The sequence below is a fragment of the Ricinus communis genome, chromosome 3 (assembly GCF_019578655.1).
Source record: "Ricinus communis isolate WT05 ecotype wild-type chromosome 3, ASM1957865v1, whole genome shotgun sequence".
NCBI lineage: Eukaryota > Viridiplantae > Streptophyta > Magnoliopsida > Malpighiales > Euphorbiaceae > Ricinus > Ricinus communis.
The window spans coordinates 20,461,352-20,480,526 of record NC_063258.1 but is presented as its reverse complement, the minus strand read 5'-3'; the positions used below and the strand labels follow the sequence as shown (position 1 = coordinate 20,480,526).

Genomic DNA, 19,175 nt, shown 5'->3' with positions numbered 1-19,175 from the left:
TATGATTTTATTTTTAAACTGGATTAGATGATTTTTAATTGTATTTTTTATTTTAAAGAATATAATTTTATAATAAAAATATTTTAATGAATATATTTAAATATAAAGAGTAAAATATTTTATTTAAGTCTAATTGAATCTATATATTTTATTTTTTATTTTACTTTTATTACAATAAATATTAATTGTTCTAATTTCTCTTTATTTTTTCTTTTAATTTTTACCAATAGAAAAATAAAAAATACAAATATCAATTACTCAAGTGCATAAAAAGCTGTAGTGCATTTATCAAATATAAAATAGAGAATGAAGTTTGGCTCTAAATATATAGATAGACAAATCAACTCTCTAATTATATTTAAAAAATAAAAATATATTAGATTGTTATTTTATAGTATGGCTCTTTAGTTTAAATTTATCTTCATGTAATTTAACTATATTTTAGTATTTGGTATGTTATTTATATAAGTTTGGTATATATTTTTAAAGAATGGTATCATTTTAGTATCGTCTTAGTGTTTGGTTCGAAAGTTTTGTGTAGGTGATAGTTATTTCTCATTGGACAATTACATTAAATCATTTAGTAAGAATTAAGAATAAGCAACTGACTAATCGATTTACTCTCAATTAGTTATCGGTTGTATTAACTCTATTTTAAATATTTTTTTATCGGTTAATAACTAATTTAATTAATTTATTTATTTGGATAATATTATCTTTATTAAAACTTATTAATAATAATTTATTTTAAATTGATCTCATATAATTAATTTTTTTATAATTCATAATAAAATTGTATAAATATAATTGGAAAAAACCGTATAAATAAGATTTTATAACTAAAATGATTTGACATGAAAGGTAAAACAAGATAAATTGCTAACAAGATAAAACTTTATGGATAAATTTAATTTAAATTTTATAAATTTAAATTAGCACTGCTATGGTAACACTTTTATGTACACCACGCGGTAACAATTTTGCATCACTTTTATGTAGCACTGCGCGAGTCCAGTCATTTGGTTGAAGTTTTTATTATATTTATAAACCACCTCTGCATAGTCTTAAACTGCATTCATTTGTTTTTCTACTCAGCACTGCCTTTACTAGTCAATATGCTTTGAATTAGTAACAACTTGCTATTTTATTGTCAATGGTACATGGATCGGCTCTCGAATATCAATAGGGAGTTGTATATTACTATATAAAACAAGGTGATGGAATTAGCAAAAAGTGCACAGAAAGCTTGGGCTAGAACTCCTCTTTGGAAGAGAGCAGAGCTCCTTCACAAGGCAGCTGCTATCCTGAAAGAGCACAAGGCTCCAATTACTGAGTGCTTGGTGAAAGAAATTGCAAAACCAGCTAAAGATGCATTCTCTGAGGTATGCCTAACAATTTTTCCTGTTGTTCTTAATTTTTTTTTTTTTGGTTTAATGAACTTCGTATAGTAATGAACCTGAAACCTTACAACACTTTCTCTCCAGCTACAATACAACTGTCCTAAAGTTCATTGGTCAGTTTGTCCTGGTTTTAGTTTTCATTAATAATAAAAAAGAAATGTTTGTCTTAGTATTTATGATCTCTTGAAGGTTGTGAGATCTAGAGATCTTATTTCTTACACAGCAGAAGAGGGAGTAAGAATTCTTGGAGAGGGCAAGTTCTTGGTTTCTCATAGTTTTCCTGGAAATGAGAGGACAAGGTACTGCTTCACTTCTAAGGTATACTTGGATTTCTATTATTTTTCTGTTATGGTCCTGCTTAAAAACAAACAAAAAAAACATTGAAATAAGGAATTACATCCATTGTTTTAATAGTATGAATACATTCAAAAGGAAGCTAATACCTAATTAATTGGCTAATGATGTATGTCTAACAGAACTTTCAAAATGACTAAGCAAAGGTAACCAAATGTACCCTAGTCTAGTTCATATAGTATTGGCCACAATTTGTCTGCAAGTGCAACTGGGGTAACATTAACTATAGGATGTGCAAAATGGCCTACTTATCTCAGTTTTTATTTATAAGGAAAAAGAAAAGGAGAAAAGAAATGTGGATGCTACAGCTCATAGATGGAAACTAGATTTGTCTGAATATATCTGGTTGGGACTACTCAAGCGTGAGCCATTTTATAACAATTGGTAGCCTAAAGAATCAGGAGTGTAAAGAGAGATGAACTTTTTGCTTTTTGAATACGGACTTGTCTAACTAGAAGTTGGCTTCTACTTGCAAAACAGAAAAAGCAAGAGACACATATAATAAAAAGTAGAAGAAAAATTAAAAAAGGGTTAACCAAATATGGTCTACAATTTTATGACAAAATGAGATGAAAGTTATAATAATTACAATAACTGAAATAAGGCATGTAGTAAATTAGTTCAGTGAGAGTATTGTTTTAGTTTCTCATTAATTTTTGGGCAAGATTGTTAATATAGTTTATGAATTGGAATTGTATTAAAAATTGCAGATCTCCCTTGGAGTGATACTAGCCATTCCACCCTTTAACTATCCTGTCAATCTTGCTGTCTCAAAGATTGGTCCTGCATTGATTGCTGGAAACTCACTTGTACTCAAGCCTCCTGCTCAGGTAATTCATCAAGAACAAATTGATGTGCAGAGGATGCACGGCAAGAGGGCATCTGCATGTTCTCTCTGAAACAGCTCCTTTTTATCAATTATCCTAGAAAGTTCCCCATTTCTTTTTTTAATGCATAAATCGGATAATTTGATTTAATTTCAGGGTGCTGTCTCTTGCTTACATATGGTACATTGCTTTCACTTGGCTGGTTTTCCCAAAGGCCTCATCAGTTGTTCACTGGTAAAGGCTCTAAGATTGGCGACTTCCTTACTATGCATCCTGGTGTTAAGTGCATAAGGTAATAACCTTCTCTTATTCCTCCTTTAAAATAGTTGTATCCTGAGTGCACCTAATTCGTATTCTCTCCTTCTCAGCTTCACCGGAGGAGACACAAGTATTGCAATTTCGAAGAAGGCAGGGATGATCCCACTTCAGATGGAGTTGGGAGGAAAAGATGCCTGCATTGTCCTGGAAGATGCTGATCTCGAATTGGTAGCAGCAAACATAATAAAAGGAGGCTTTTCATACAGTGGACAAAGATGCACTGCGATTAAGGTTGTTGTGGTGATGGACTCAGTTGCTGATGCTTTGGTTGAGAAGGTGAAGGCTAGAGTTGCAAAACTAAGCGTCGGGCCACCATAGGATAACTGTGATATAACCCCAGCAGTTACAGAATCGTCACCTAATTTCATTGAAGGACTAATCAAAGATGCCAAAGAGAAAGGAGCAACATTTTGCCAAGAGTACAAGAAAGAAGGAAACCTCATCTGGCCTTTACGGTTGGATAACGCAAGATCTGATATGAGAATTGTATGAGAGGAGCCATTTGGTCCTGTTCTTCTTGTTATCAAAATCAACTCTATTGAAGAAGGAATCCACCACTGCAATGCTAGCAATTTTGGCCTCCAGGTATTATTGATATTATACCTTTTTTTTTTCTCCATGTCAGATACTAATACTTTTCAATGGAACACAGGGTTGTGTATTCACAAGAGACATCAACAAAGCTATCTTGATCAGTGATGCAATGGAGACAGGAGCAGTTCAGATCAACTCTGCGCCAGCTCGTGGACCGGATCATTTTCCTTTCCAGGTGAATAATTCAGGCTCCAAGTAGATTAGCTAGGTCTAAGTCTTAGCAATTTAGCTTTTTCCAAAGCGAATTATGTCTAGAACTAAAAGAAAGAATTGTTGATGACATGGTTTGAAGGATAGTGGAATAGGGTCACAAGGAATCACCAACAGCATCAACATATGGTTAAGGTTAAGAGCACTGTTATCAACTTGCCGAGTCCTTCTTACACCATGGGTTAGTATTTATTTGTCAGAGAATCAATAATCAAAACAAGTATTGTTTGTAGCTAATTAATTAGTAAGATTTTTAGACAGATTTGGTCTTTAGAATTGTGTTGTGTATCCTCTCCATTAATGAGTATTAAGAGTATAATAAATAAGTTAGTCTATAAATATAAAATCAACTGTCCTGTCGTGTTTCCTGCATTTCGGTATATTACTTCATTAGCAGAACGAGGAGATTATTAATATAGAACTGTAATTCTTTCTTTACCTGGGGATAATGCCTAAGGCTGGCTTGGAAATTTGTATATGTATGCATGTAAAACATATGGTAGCAATAATTAAAAATTTGGTTTTTATGGAATGGTAATGTGGGTTGTATTTGGCCATTTTGCTAAAGGTTTAGAATTGCTCTTTGGTTGGGGCAACCTTTTAGATCCTTTTGGTCTTCACCTGTTCAGGATTCTCATTAACAAGTAAAATCTGAATACAAAAGCTTATAGGATTGATCTTTCTTGCTAATTGGTCTGACTAATTACTGAGACATATTGTAGGGGCTACAGGGCTAACCGAATAAATGTTTTGGTGAAGATTTAGAATTTGGTGGTTTTCTTACAAGCAATCTATATATGGACAGTCAACATTGAAGCTTGATATATCATGCTGTTTAGCACTAATCAGTAGTTGTTAGAAGCGTTCACTTTCTTTTCTTACAATTCAGGCTTGTTTAGCTCCGGATAATGGTAAACCTTTTGCTGAGAATTTGATTAGTTCCAGAATCAAAGTCTGGTGTGTAGAAGGACATGCGTAAGTATTCCATACATCCTTCAATATTAATATGTATATTTCCTTTATGTTGTATTTTTCCTCTCAGGCTCTTTTATTTGTGGCTTTTTATAACGAGATAGTAGATATCATTTCTGCCTATGGTCATGCTTGACTATTCTCTTTGTAGCTTCCTTTCTTTATAGCAACAATCAGCATTTGATTATGTTTGAGATTTCATGTTTAGAGAGTTTTAAATATCTGGCTTAAGTAACTATCCCGGGAGGGTTAAGACGCCCATATGCATGCAAATTGGAGAGTTGAACAATTTTAAAGTAGATATTTAGTAACTCTTTCATGTGGAATTGTATTTATGAGGTGGAGGTAATTCAAGAGTAGTTTTCACCTTTCTGTATTAAAATTTCTTTTGTAGCCAGTTCTTAGTAAGAGGTGTTGAGGGTTTAGGGTAACACATTGTACTTTCCCCCAAAATACAATTGTTTCTGCAGTCTTGTTTACAGTTTTAACTGCAAGACTTTGACAATATCTAATCATGTTCCTTTTAGAAGTAAGCCCTTAATAATGATGCATTTGCATCTGAATAGAACTGATGTTTGATTAGTGGCTACTCGTACCTATATAAAGGACGAATTCCAACTCTGTATTATTGTTAAGACTATTAGATGGATTGGCTTCACTAGAACTTGAGCTACAGCTTCTCTCTTAAGTTCAGTAAATGCATTGTGCATCATGCATGGATGTTCATATATGCTAGCATTTGCATGCACGTGCATCCATTTATGCTACTTATTTTCCTGACATTGCATAGTGTTTTCTTATCTGCACTTTTTCATTTAAGGTTTTAACTTCCCTTTTCTTTTGTTGTGTACAACTTATTTGCAGGTCCTATGAAGGTGATATAGTTTCTTATGATCCTATAGAGAAGAAACATAAGGTGAGAATCATAAAAGTTCCGTCGTGCCTTTTTCTTTTCTCTAGATAATTCGATCATGGGGACAAGTACTTCTGGCATTTTACTGAACATATGCCTCTGTCAGGCTCGAGACGCCAATGGTGATGAAAAACTGCTGCTTCTCGAGAAAGAACAGTGGGAGTTTGTTGGTGATGAAAGTGGTGCAAGTGGGGTGAGTTGACTGACTGCATCATTACTTTACAACTTGCATATGGATTAAAATCTAGAATGTGATTGATTTCTAGTTTTAATGACAGGAAAAACTAGCTAATTCTCCAAATCTTGATGCTTCTTGTGAAATGTAAGTGCTTCTTTACCCACTATGCTCGTATGTGGCCTGTTGCTGGTGCGATGCCTTTCATAACTTCCTGTATCTGCTTTGTAACTTTTTTGATTATCTTCTTTCTAGTTTAATGGAATTATTTGTTAGTGTGCAAACTGTAGCTAATATATTGGTTTCTTGATTTTTCCAGGCACCAGAACAAGAAACCAAAAATGAATTCCAATTTTCCGATAGAGGAAACTATGTAAGATACTAAACTGCAAGCTGATACTTGTGTTTTGTACTATGGCTTTCAACTACTATGGAGCTCTAAATGCCAATGTACTTAATAGCAGAAGAGAAGGGATCTCAAAAACGACATTTGATATCAAGATTTCTTCTGGCAAGAACAGCTCGGAAAGTATTGAAAATGCAATTGAATCAGAAAATAAAACATCAGAAGTAGAACACACTGACAGTGCCGTTGAATTAGAGGATGGAGTTAGTGGAGTTTGCAGAATGCCAAAAGAGTCTTCTATTGACAATATTAGAAGGTCCAATGATGACCCTCTCAAGCGTAGAGCCGTAAAAGGATGTAATACAACTAATATGGCTATAGATTGTGAAGATAAAAATGAGAGAAGCACGTTTGCTAATGGAACATTATTGAAAAATCTGGTCCTTGTAAAACTTGAAGAAAAAAAGGCCACCTAGCCATCAGATGATGAAGAGTCAAAAGCAACATGGGACATCAAATTGAAAGCAGGAGCCAAAAGGTCAATTGCTAACTTTTGTAACTAATTAAATGTGTTGCCCTTTTTTATATTTTGTTATATCATTTGAATGCCTTGCATATAATGAAAGTAAGCATTCTGGCACATTTTGTAGGCTAAACTGAAGCTTAAACTAATGGGGCTTTTGCCAGAACCTTGTCAACTTGAGAAAAAGCCAGCAGTTCAGGATATATATTCTGTTTAAAGATTCTACAGTTTTTAGGCTCAACAGTAAGATGTAACCTCACATACAAGTAACCATTGACATCTGGTTTAGCATAGGCATGCTGCAGTGGAGCCCATTTTAATAGCCCTATTATGAACATTAAAAAAAGCTACTGCCTTTACATTCTCTCAAAAGTATCAACTCCTATAGGACTAGTAGATGGGTTTTCTATCACATACCTAACTCTGAATACAAGTCCAATGCTTTCTCAATTACCAACTTGTTTTATTAACCAATGTTTTACTTTATTGAATTGTTTAGCATCTTTTTAATTGTCTTTGAGCCATTGTTGTAGGTTTAAAGCTAAGTAATGTGATCTTTAAAGTTGCACATATGCTTATAGTTTATATATATATATATATATATATATATAGGAAGTCAATTTGTGGAGCCCATTTGGGTGGCTATTTCAAACTGAAAACCCATGCGAGTTCTTTCTGAGACTTATCCACCTAATTCCAAATCCATTTGTCTGTCTTTCTGTGGGTTCAGATGGCCTTGTTAGAATTCCTAAAATATTTTAATTATTTCTCCTTTTTGTGCGCCAGAAACGCTTAAGATTATTTCTCACTTCTCATTATGGTAATGGTAATGGGGGAGCAGTGAAGACAGACTTTTAGATTTCATTTTCTTGCATGTCAAGGGGATTCGCACTAAAAATCCTTAGAATTTTTAGCTACAAAGATGCTAATGGACGGAGCATTAGATTTTAAGAAAGTATTATTATAAATGTTAAAGAAAAATATATAAAATATAAATTTGAACTGAATATTATTAGTAGAAAATCTTCATAAAAGAATTTAAGTAGTTTATAGGGTAAAATTTGAAATACAAATAGTATAATTTAAAAATAATGTAATATATATATATATATATATATATATAAAATTTGAAATACAAATAGTATAATTTAAAAATAATGTAATATATATATATATATATATATATTAATTTTGGAGAAATTAAAATGAAAATCAATGCTGAGAAATTCAATCTCATTCCTGCATTGTTTCCATAAATACAAAAGAAATAATAATAATTAAGTTGGAGGCAGAGGTAGTTTTCCTTTTCTATGCATCATTAAATTATTAGATGAAGATTATTATGAACTTTATAGACAAACCATACTTCTATTAAATTATTAGCCAGATAGTTTCTTTTCCTTTATAGCTACCGTAAGACTGAAACAAAAATAAAAAATCAAACAAAAAATTGATTGATTTAAAACAATTAATCTTCAATTTCTTTTTAATTCAATTTCAAATAATATCGAAGCTGAGATTTAGTTTCAAATATTCAAATAAATCTACTACTCATAATTCAGTAATAATGTGTGAGTTTTCGAAACTCATACAATAGATAAAAATAACTTTTAATCGAATATATCAAATTTGAGATAAATAAACTATAATTATAGTTTATTATATTTTAAGAAAACAAGTATATGCTTTATATTTTTGTCAAAAAAATACAAAATAACTATTATAAATATAATACTATAATAAAAATATTAAAGAAATTTCATGTCATACTATTTTAGTTTGATCTTTTATTTAAATTTAAAAAACTGATGAATCAGTATATTTTAAAATTTTATAATATTATAAGATATATTAGTAATATCTTTCTAATGCCTTTTCGGTATCGTTTAGTCAATTCAATTATTAACCCTAAATAAAATAATTTTAATAAAAAATAATTACATAACGAAAAGATATTTTAAAATATCCCGTTGGTATCTTTAATAAAAATATTGATTTAAAAAAATTTAGAAATAGAAATTTTAAATGTATATCATAAATATACTACAATAAAAATGGTTTTAATATATATATTGCAAGTATCTTTTATTATTTTTATATGTAATTAAAATAAATTAAAAAATAAAATATGAAGCATATTAACATAAAGTATATTAAAACTAACCTTTTTACACTAAAATATGTATTAATAAATGATTCTAATATATTAAATTATAACATAAAAATATTTAAAAGATGCAGGAAAAAATATATTTTAAATATAATTATAGTATCTTTTTATACCATTGAGTAATGATTTGTATTATAACTTTAATCAAAACATTCAAAAATATGCAACTAAAAGTATATTAATAATATTTTATTGGTAAACTGTTGTTGATTTTTAATTTTTTTTAAAATTATATATATATACCGTTATATTATGTGATATTTTTCAAGAATCAGACATCTTGTTATAAAATAATAAAAAAATAAATTTACTTTAATATGATACAGTATTGATAAACAGAGAAAAAAATATATTAAAAATATCATTTTGGTATTTTAAGAGTATTTTATAGAAAAGCTAGAATTTTTTATCCATTGTACATAAATGATCAAACTAATGAAAAAGCTGAGAACTTCTTCCTATTTCATATTTCTTTATTCCATTAACTTAACTTAGTATAATAATTAAAAAAACTATTTGGCTCAATTGACTCATTCCTCATTTACTCACTTCCATTTAATTTTTAATTTTCATCATAAACAAATTTAAGACTAGAATTAGATTTGTAACTAGACAAAGTCGGACCGAAAATACTTTAACTTTCAGGTATATTACGAGCATACTTTTATTATTTTTAAATATATATTGTAATTCAGTAAATATTTAATATATTTTTAGTGTTTTTTTATACAACTGAGTAATGATTTATATATTATAAGTATAATATTTAAAACATTCATAAATATACAACTAAAAATATATTAAGAATATCTTGGATATATTGTTGTTGATATTTTTAATTTTTTAAATATCTTTTTAAAATCGCCAAAATACTGTTATATTATGTGATATTTTTCAGGTATACTAAAAGTATCTTTTAGATATCTTAGTGTAAACAATTAAATATAAATTCACTATAATATGACACAATATTAATAAATAGAGAATAAAGTATATTAAAAGTATTGCTTTGGTATTTTAAGAGTATCTTATAATAGATATAACTATAATAAAAGAGAATTGGTGGAATTTCTTATTCGTTGTACATAAATAATCAGATTAATGAAAAAGCTAAGAATTTCTACATTTTCTAAGAAATCTGTTTTCTAACCTTTCTTAGGTGTTGAATCGAATTGGTTCTTATGGTTTTTATATTAATGTGTTAGGGTCCTCCATTCAAAAGGGATTCTTAAACTTATTCCTGGAGGTTCCATATCACAACTTAATAAAAACAAGTGAAAATCTATTAGGGCCTACCTACTAACACCTCGACTCATATTACTTCTTTATATGCATCCTAGACATCAAAACGCTTGCATTCCCCACTTGTACTACACTTGGATTAATCAAAACTAACATGATATCTCTCTAATGCGCGTGGTTTTACGTCTCGTTGTGCTTGATCATGAAGCTAAGCCCCAATGCCACCGGTCAAGCTTGTCAATTGCATTCCCATGATTCTTTACGTCAATCCTTGTGTCATCAGGAGTCCTTATGCCTAGAGGAACAAGGAATGATGGAAATCCCAATGGTGCAAATCCTGAATTAGAATATTTGGGCGTGCCTTAATTCTCAACGTTCCCTCTTTCTTCCAAAAGATTCTTCCATGATCAACTAATTTTGTTTCTTCGCATTTGTCCAAGCATTGGATCGGTGTCTATAATTGTCACTTCCGTATATTTTAACTCAATACTCTTATTTATGCTCGCCAAATAAAACCAAACCATAAAATAAGACATAGATTAGAAAGAGACGAACAAAAGAAATGAACAAATGGGAACATTGTTTGGATTTTGGATCCGATAAGAAAAGAAATAGCAAGTTTTTTATTCTCTTCTATGTCTAAGTGCAAGGATTAAATCGAATTGATTTAAACAAAAGGGCAGACAAAGAAAACAAAAAAATGAAAGAACATGAGCGATAAGTCTAGGTTCGTGATATGGATGGGCTAGCACAAGATAAACTTGAAGATGATGGGCTTGATGAGGAGCACGTAAGGAAAGCTAAGAACGCTAAAGAAGGACTAAGCTTACCACAAGGCCTAATAATAAGGTCTAGAGCCAAGAAGTTGCAACAAGCCTTAAATGGCTATATACAAGATTGGGCTAGCAAGGAGAGTCCATTTGAAGGCCCAAGATCCATAACTATTAAGGAGAATCAAGATTGGACTTTATTCAATCTATAGAAGGTTCAAGCCCATGAAGAACCAATTAAGGCCAAAATATGCTTGTAAGCCTTGGTTTAGTTTTATTAAGTATATTTAGGCATAAAAGTCCTTTTCCTATTAGTTTTCTTCTAGGATTTGTTTGAAGTCTATTTAACTTGAACCAAGCCATATGTTACTTTAAGTTTTGATTATTAATGATATTTCATTGTTCTAGCAACCTTTTGCTTGAATTCTTGTATTCTTGTTGAATGCATTTAACACTTATCAAAGATTTGATCTATCTTTGTGGCGTGCTAGGATTAGGGTTTAAAGGACTTAGTTTTTTTTAGGTTATAATTCTATTGATAAACTTTATAATCTGATATAGAGTGATCTTACTATTTAATTCAATTTGTTAGTGGGTATAGGTTAGTGATATACAGGTTCATTACTATTAGAGTTTGTATATTCTATTCTTAAAAGTTCTTAGCATTTGATATAAGAGCTTTGGCTCTTGGAAATCAGATTGTGTATCCTTGTCCTTATAAGTTATTTAGTTGTTTCTTTAAGTTTTTGTGAAGGTACTTCGACTTCTTGGAGATCTTGGAGTGGAGGTACAGTTGTGTTGTTGATTTACATTGTTGTTCTTATTTTGTGTAATTTCATATTAGAATTTAGTAAAAAAAGAAAAAAAAAGAAAAAAGATAAGTATTAAAAAAAATTGAATCTTGCAAGAATAATCTGCAATCTTGAAAGCTTACTTGAATATCTTGATTTTCTTGAATTATCTTATGTGTTTTCTTGAAAATTTTGATTCTTGATTTGGTTTTTGAGTATTTATGGGGGTTGATCTTATTAATCACATTTTATTCTTAGTATTTAGGGTTACAAAAGAGTCCTATCTAGGCAAAGACAAGTTTCTTATGTTTTAGGAAGAGGTGTAGCTACAAAGTAGCTAATCCATTTAGTTTAGAGAGATAAGAGGATTTGAGTGGCAGATATGATTATATTGACAATAAACCAACTTAAAAGAGATTGAACTATAAAAATACAATCTCATATCCTCATTGCTTGGTGATTCCACGAATTTTCTCCTTCTTTTCTTCTTTTTACTTGTTCTTAAGCGTTTGAGCATAGTTGAGAAAATTGGTATGCAAGGGTTGGTCAAGCAATTTTGGTCGATTTTTTTTTTTGGAAAGTTTTATTTATGATCTAATCCCTTATCAATTATAACAACATTATTGAAGGTTTTAGATTGATCTTGAAGCTAAAAATTGGATTTTGGTTGTTGTTTGATTAGAGAAAGGATACAAGAACCCGAATTGCAATCTTGCTTTCTTAGAGGTTTTTCTTCAATTCTTTTCTTATAATTCTGTTTCTTTAGTGCTTTCTATTGTTATCTTATTGTTTTTCATTATTCTTGATTGATTCAATTCTGTTATAACATCAAAATTCAAAAATAATCGAATTGGGTGTTTTGGATTCTTGATTGTTTTTCTTATTCTTGAGTCTTAATTTCTATTTCTTTCACATGTCATTGCATCTTTAATGTTTTTCATTGAGTTTGATAAAATCAAAGTTGTTTAGGGTGTATTTTTTTATTAGGCCGAATTAGAGTCTTGATATTATTACATGTATTTTCTTGTTTCTTGCATGCTTTGGGTCTTTAATTCATATGTCCTTTATTTCTTTAGTTATTTTCTAATGTTCTTGAGTCATTAAAAGTTGGAGAGAGTGTTTCTTTAAAACTTGTCAATTTGCTTCTTGCCTTTTTCTTGTTTCCATTTTACATATTATTTATTCTAGATAACTTCTTTATATGTCATTTGCTTCCTTTAAAGTTTCTTTAATTTTTGATTGCTAATTTCTTGATCGGAACACAACCTTGATACTTTCTTGAATTTTAATGTTTGCTTCAACTACGTGTTTTAATCTTTGATTCTTTTGTACTACAAAGAGAGTGATAAAACTTGTAGTATTCTTGATTCACACAAGAATATTCGAAAACAAGCTTGAGTAATGTGAAGTCTAACCTTGTGAGAACATAATTATTAGTTTGAAACACGAGTAAACATCCCATTATTTGAGAGCAAACACGTGAGGGAGCATGTGAGGAATTTGATTTTTATTTATTTTTATTTTATTATTTTTGTAACCTTTTATTGTAACCATGTCAAGTGGTTCAAATGGTAGTAATGGTGGTAATGATAATGAGTCTAAGATACAACAACCTGGTATTCCTTTATCACAAATGCATGAGAATGAGACCTTACAATGAAACATAACTACATTGAATGAGAGGTTGGAAAGATATGAGTTAGATATAAGAGAGATGACTAGAACTATGGAGGCTAACCAAAGAACCCTAATAGATCAAATTGCTGCACTTGGAGGGAATAATGGTAATAAGTACATTGTTGGAGTGGATGTAGGGCAAGGTGATCATAGACAAGAACTTATTGGAAATGATAGTTATTGTGATCAACTTTATGAGGATAGAGAAGCCACAATGGCATGTTTCCTTAGAGGGTTAGACAAAGAATTTACTGATAGGATTGAGTTACAATATTATGTGGAGATTGATGAGATGGTGCACAATGCCATCAAAGTGGAAAAACAACTCAAACCGAGATGGCCAGCAAAGAATGACTTTAAGGGTAGTTCTAGTTCCAAACCGAATTGGAATAGCTCTTGGATAGGAGGTAAAGGAGATGATAACAAATCTTTTTTGCAGGATAACAAAGTAGAAGGGAGTTCAGACACCAAAATACAAACTAAATCTGAATTGAACAAAAGTAGAAATAGAGACATTAAGTGCTTCAAGTGCTTGGGAAATGGACACATTGCTTCCCAGTGTCCAATTAAGCGAACTAGGGTGGTTAGAGAGCATGGTGAGATTGAATCCGAAAGTGAGGATAATGATAATGAAGAGGACGAGATTCCACAATTAGGAGATTGCAGTGATGATGGTGTTGAATAGCCAATGAGGCGGATCTTTTGGTTGCTAGGCGTACACTCAGTGTGCAAATGAAGGATGATGATGATATGCAGTAGTAAAGGGACAATATTTCCCACACCAGGTGTCATGTACAAGGTAAGACTTGTATCCTTATCATTGATAGTGGAAGTTGTACTAATGTTGCTAGTGTTACAATGGTTCAAAAACTAGGATTGAACTTGGTACCTCATCCTATACCATATAGATTGTTATGGCTTAACAATTATGGTGAGATTAAGGTTAAGCATGTTATTGTACCCTTCATAATAGGTAGATACACAGATGATATGCTATGTGATATAGTGCTAATGCATGCAAGCCATATCTTGTTTGGTAGGTGTGTAATAATAGAGCTGCCTTTGATGATTTCTATGTGTTTGAAAGGTTTTTATTTAAGAAGAAACGATTGTGTGTGCAAAATTGCTCTTTGCATGTGTTATTGATTAAGGAGGAACATGGTGGTGGATTAATGTGTTGTTTGCATGCAGGCTAAATCCAAATTGAAACCCCATGGGTTATATGCACCTTTATCCGTTTTGGATATGCCTTGGAGTGATTTGTCTATGGATTTTGGACTTGGTTTGCCTAGAACTAGGAAGGGTAGAGATAGCATATTTGTTGTTGTGGATAGATTTAGTAAGATGGTTCATTTCATTCCTTGTCATAAAATAGATGATGCACGTCATATTGCTGAATTTTTTTTAAGGAAGTTCTGTGTTTGCATGGTGTACCTAAGACCATTGTTAGTGATAGGCATGTCAAATTTTTGAGTCATTATTGGCGTGTGTTGTGGGCTAAATTGGCACTAACTTACTGTTTTCTACTATTTGCCATCCATAAATTGAGGTAGTTAATAGAACCTTGGTGCAATTGCTTAATTTCTAGGAATTTTAATCTTGCGAAGATAGAATAGAATAAAGAATTTGTGATCTTATCGAATTCAATGGAACGCTATTGGATCAAATGACAAAGGCATTATTAAGAAAAAGATAGCTTTTCTCGGATGAAATGAAAATCCTACCTATGTTCTCATTTATTTGTTTCTTTTGTTCGTCTATTTCTAATCGATGTCTTGTATGATGGTTTGGTTTATTTGGCGAGCATAAACATGAGTGTTGAGTTAAAGCACGTGGAAATAACAATCATAGGCACCGATCCAATGCTTGGACAAATGCGATTAAAGAAAATTTATTGATCGATTATTGATATCATTCTTCTAATGATAATAGACATATCTTTTGAAGGAAAAAGGAACACCGAGAATCAAGACACGCCCAAATATCCTGATTCATGATTTGCACCGATAGGATCTCCATCATTTCTTGTTCCTCTAGGCACGAGGACTCTTGATGACACAAGGATTGGCATAAGAAACATGGGAATGCATTTAAAAAACCTAACTAGTGGCATTGGGGATTGGCTTGATGATCAAGTAGGATGAGACGTAAATCCACGCGCGTAAAGGAGAAATCATGTTGTTTTCAATAAATCCAAGCGTCATATAAGTGGGAATGCGAGTGCTTTGATGTTTAGGACATATATAATGAACTAGTATGGGTCAAAGTGTTATTAGGTAGGTCCACACAGATTTTCTCTTATTTTTATTAAGCTGGCTCATAAGATTTGGGACTACAAGAGTGGTTAACTAGTCCTTATAGTAATCCTTATGTCACCAGGAGCTTTCATGCCATGAGGAACAAGGAATGATCAAGATCCCAAATTTTATGAACCAACGTAATGAAAATAAGGGGAAATTCATTTGAGACTACCTAATAACACTTCATACCAAATTACTTAATAATATCCATCCCAAAGACCAAAAGCTCTCATTCCTAATTATATTATGCTTGGATTCATTGATAACATAATGATTTCTCCCTTACGCACGTGGATTTACATCATGTTCTACTGGATGTTCAAGTTAAGCCCTAATGCCACTAGTCCAGCTTATCAATTGCATTTCCATACTAGTTCATTATGATTTACGTCATTATGATTTCTCCCTTATGCCAATCCTTGTGTCATCATGTGTTATTGTACCTAGAGGAATAAGGAATGATAGAGATCTTGATGGTGCAAATCCTGAATCATAAAATTTGTTCGTGACTAGATCCTCATCGTTTCTTCTTTCCTCCAAAAGATTCGTTTACGATCATTCGGAGAATGATATTAATACTCAATCAACTAATTTTCTTCTTTTGCATTCGTTGAAGCATTAGATCGATGTGTATGATTACCGCTTTTATGCGCTTTCACTCAATACTCGTGTTTATGCTCCCGAAATAAAATCAAACCATCACATTAGATAGAGATTAGAAAGAGAGACACAAAAGAAACAAATAAAATGAGAATATAGGTAGGATTTCATATCTGATAAGGAAAGAAATCACAAGTTCTTTGTTCTCTTCCATATGGCTAAGTGTAAGGATCAAATCAAATTAATTTAAACACAAGGGTAGACAAAGAACACAAGAGAAAGGAAGGATGTGAGGGATAAGTCTATGCCCGCTAGTGCGAGTGTTGATAAAACCATAAATTTATTGAAAGAACCCATATCTTGATTTCTTATAAGGTAGAAAACTGAAATAATATGCTCATTAGCCTCAAGTATTCGATTGCATGTAGATTTTATAATGCAAAAGCCCTTATTCCATAAGAAGAAGAAACTATAAGCTAAATATAAATAAATAACGAAAGAAAGATGAATACACTAAAGTCAAATCAAGAACGAGAGTGGAGTTGACTGGGCAACAACTCTTGTAGTCCTAAATATTATGAGCCAGCTTAACAAAGACAAGGGTATATTCGCACGGGCCTACCCAAAAACAGTCCGACCTAAATTACTTTATTATATGCATTTTAAACATCAAAGCGCTCGAATTCTGACTAGTATTACGCTTGGATTAATAAAAAACAATATGAGTTTTGCCTTACACATGTGGATTTACATCTCGTCCTGCTTGATCATCAAGATAATCCCTAATGCCACCGATCAAGCTTGCCAATTGCGCTCTCAAGAGAAAGGAAGGACATGAGGGATAAGTGTTAAAGAACCTCCAAGAATAGAACCCATGAACTATACTCCTTATAAACCCGTGAATCACTAACTTGAACACCCAAAGAACAACTTGAAATCAAACCCTAGGATCGTCTAATCAGATTGTAAGATGAATTAAAGGAAAACTAAGTCCCTTAAACCCCAATTCCAAGTACGCAACAAGGATAGATCAACTCCTTGATTAGTAAGTTTTGCATTCAAACAAGAACACAAGATATAAGCAATTTTGGCTTGAAAGAAAGTAAAAAACTTTAATTAATCATAATCTACCAAAAGGCATACGAGTTTGATATGCTTTAAAGACATATCCAAAGTCTTAAGAAGAATAGAACTTTTACTTAATTAATCTAATCTAATATGAGTTTCCTTACAGGCTTAGAAAACACTAACATTTAACAAAATATTATACTAACAGCTAAACCAAGCCTTTATAAACTTAGACTTTAAGAACATTAAATAAATTACATCATATTTCCATTGCTTTATTAATTTTACATATTTCTAATTGAATTTGTACCCTCTATGCATGTGAAAATCGGTTCTCGGTATGAGAAATTGAGGAAAACTATAGGAAAGACACTTGAGCTCCCAAAGCCGATTTAGCTTTATGTTGAGAAAATCGACTCTACACCATGAGCTAATTGGTTGTGCATAATTTGTATGCTAATTTACGAGTTTTTGATGTGTTTTTGGTAACCGCATGTACTGTAAGTTAGTTTTAGGGTATTCCTTTCCAATTTTTTAGTTGTAGGCAGGTTGGAATAGCTAGTTCTATTCTTTAGTCTTACTTTATCTGTGATGGATGCTAAATATATGCTATGTGATCAACTAATTATGTTAAGCTAGCTCATAAAATTTGGAACTACGAGAGTTGTTGACTAATAAACTCCTCTCTAGTTCTTGATTTGACTTTAGTTTATTCATCATTCTTTATTTATTGATGCAACAAAGACAAGAACTACAAATGATCCTTTAAGCTTTCAAGGAGGTCTAATGACAAGATCCAAGTTTAGAAGGATGCAAGAAGCTTTGTTAGGGTTAATTAAAGACATTTGGAGTGTTCAAACACAGTAAGGCTCAGCCCAAGGCTTAGGATTGCAAAAAGGGACCAAAAACATCAATTTAGTGCAATAAGTTTGGATTGAAATAAAAGGTCCAATACAATTCATTCAAAGCTTTTTTATTTTCATTTTTATTATGTGTTCTTAAGTGAGGGTCTGATTAGTTGTCATTTGGATTTACACAATGGATGCACATGATTAGTTATAATTTTGAGTCACAAAATGGATACGCATGATTAGTGGTCATTTGGGAGTTACAAAATGAGTGCCATCAATGTAAAAACAACCACTTTTAGTGAGTTTTAATAGAAATTGAAGGCGAAAATGTGGGAGAGCTCAAAAAACATCCATTTAGGGTTCTTTGTCTTGTTTTGGCTATAAATATCAAAGCCAAATTCATTTGTAAAAATGAATTTATGAATAAGAATCTTTATTTGCTCTTTGTGAGTGTTTCTGCTTAAGTTCTTGCATTAACTTTGAACTTATCAAACTATTTTTAGTTTGTGGCGTTCTTTAACCAAAATCTTATGTTTGATTCTTAACTTATCAATTCATACTTGGTTTGTGGCGTTTCGAGTTGAATTTAAGTGCTAGTTTCATTATTGGAACTAATTTTCCCTAACTTTACTTGAGGAGATTTTTGGATTTTGGAATCATCTTGATTGGAGGGTCTTTTCTTGCATTCCATATGTATCATAACTTATTAGTTATTAGAGTATATGGTTGCTAAGATGATGATCTCCTATCACTAGTAGGTTTCGACCACTCTCTCATTAATTTTACTTTTTTTTTATCAACATGAATTCCCTTGTCATTAACAATATATCCAAGAAAAGTAATTTCATTAGGAAATCATCATCTTAGCAACTATACACCCAAATAACTAATGAATTATGATACATATGGAATGCAAGAAAACACCCTCCACTCTAGATGATTCCAAAACCCAAGGATCTCCTCAAGTGAGGTTAGGGAAAACTAGTTCCAACAATGAAACTAGCACTTGAATTCAACTCCAAACGCCACAATCCAAGTATGATTTAACAAGTTAAGAATCAAACACAAGTTTTT

The 19,175-nt window shown here is 31.5% G+C and overlaps 1 protein-coding gene and 1 pseudogene across 2 annotated transcripts; both read left to right on the top strand.

Annotated features, from left to right (window-relative positions):
- The first annotated feature begins 1,160 nt into the window (after positions 1-1,160).
- On the top strand, positions 1,161-4,500 carry LOC8263879 (annotated as a pseudogene).
- A 1,268-nt stretch (positions 4,501-5,768) lies between these two features.
- On the top strand, positions 5,769-6,678 carry LOC125369420. 2 transcript variants are annotated; one of them, XM_048371604.1, is made up of 3 exons: positions 5,769-5,910; positions 6,083-6,136; positions 6,228-6,678. In XM_048371604.1, coding segments are annotated over exons 1-3 (414 nt in total). In that variant the 5' UTR covers positions 5,769-5,908; the 3' UTR covers positions 6,586-6,678. The 2 variants fall into 2 exon arrangements, with proteins under 2 accessions (XP_048227561.1, XP_048227560.1); XM_048371603.1 differs by having other exon boundaries at positions 5,785-5,910; positions 6,225-6,678.
- Positions 6,679-19,175: the final 12,497 nt, after the last annotated feature.

Bases quoted from the DNA above. Each gene is read 5' to 3' on its own strand.
- LOC125369420 (XM_048371603.1), top strand. The intron at 6,137-6,224 runs GTAAGATACTAA...TGTACTTAATAG, and splicing joins TTTCCGATAGAGGAAACTAT to CAGAAGAGAAGGGATCTCAA.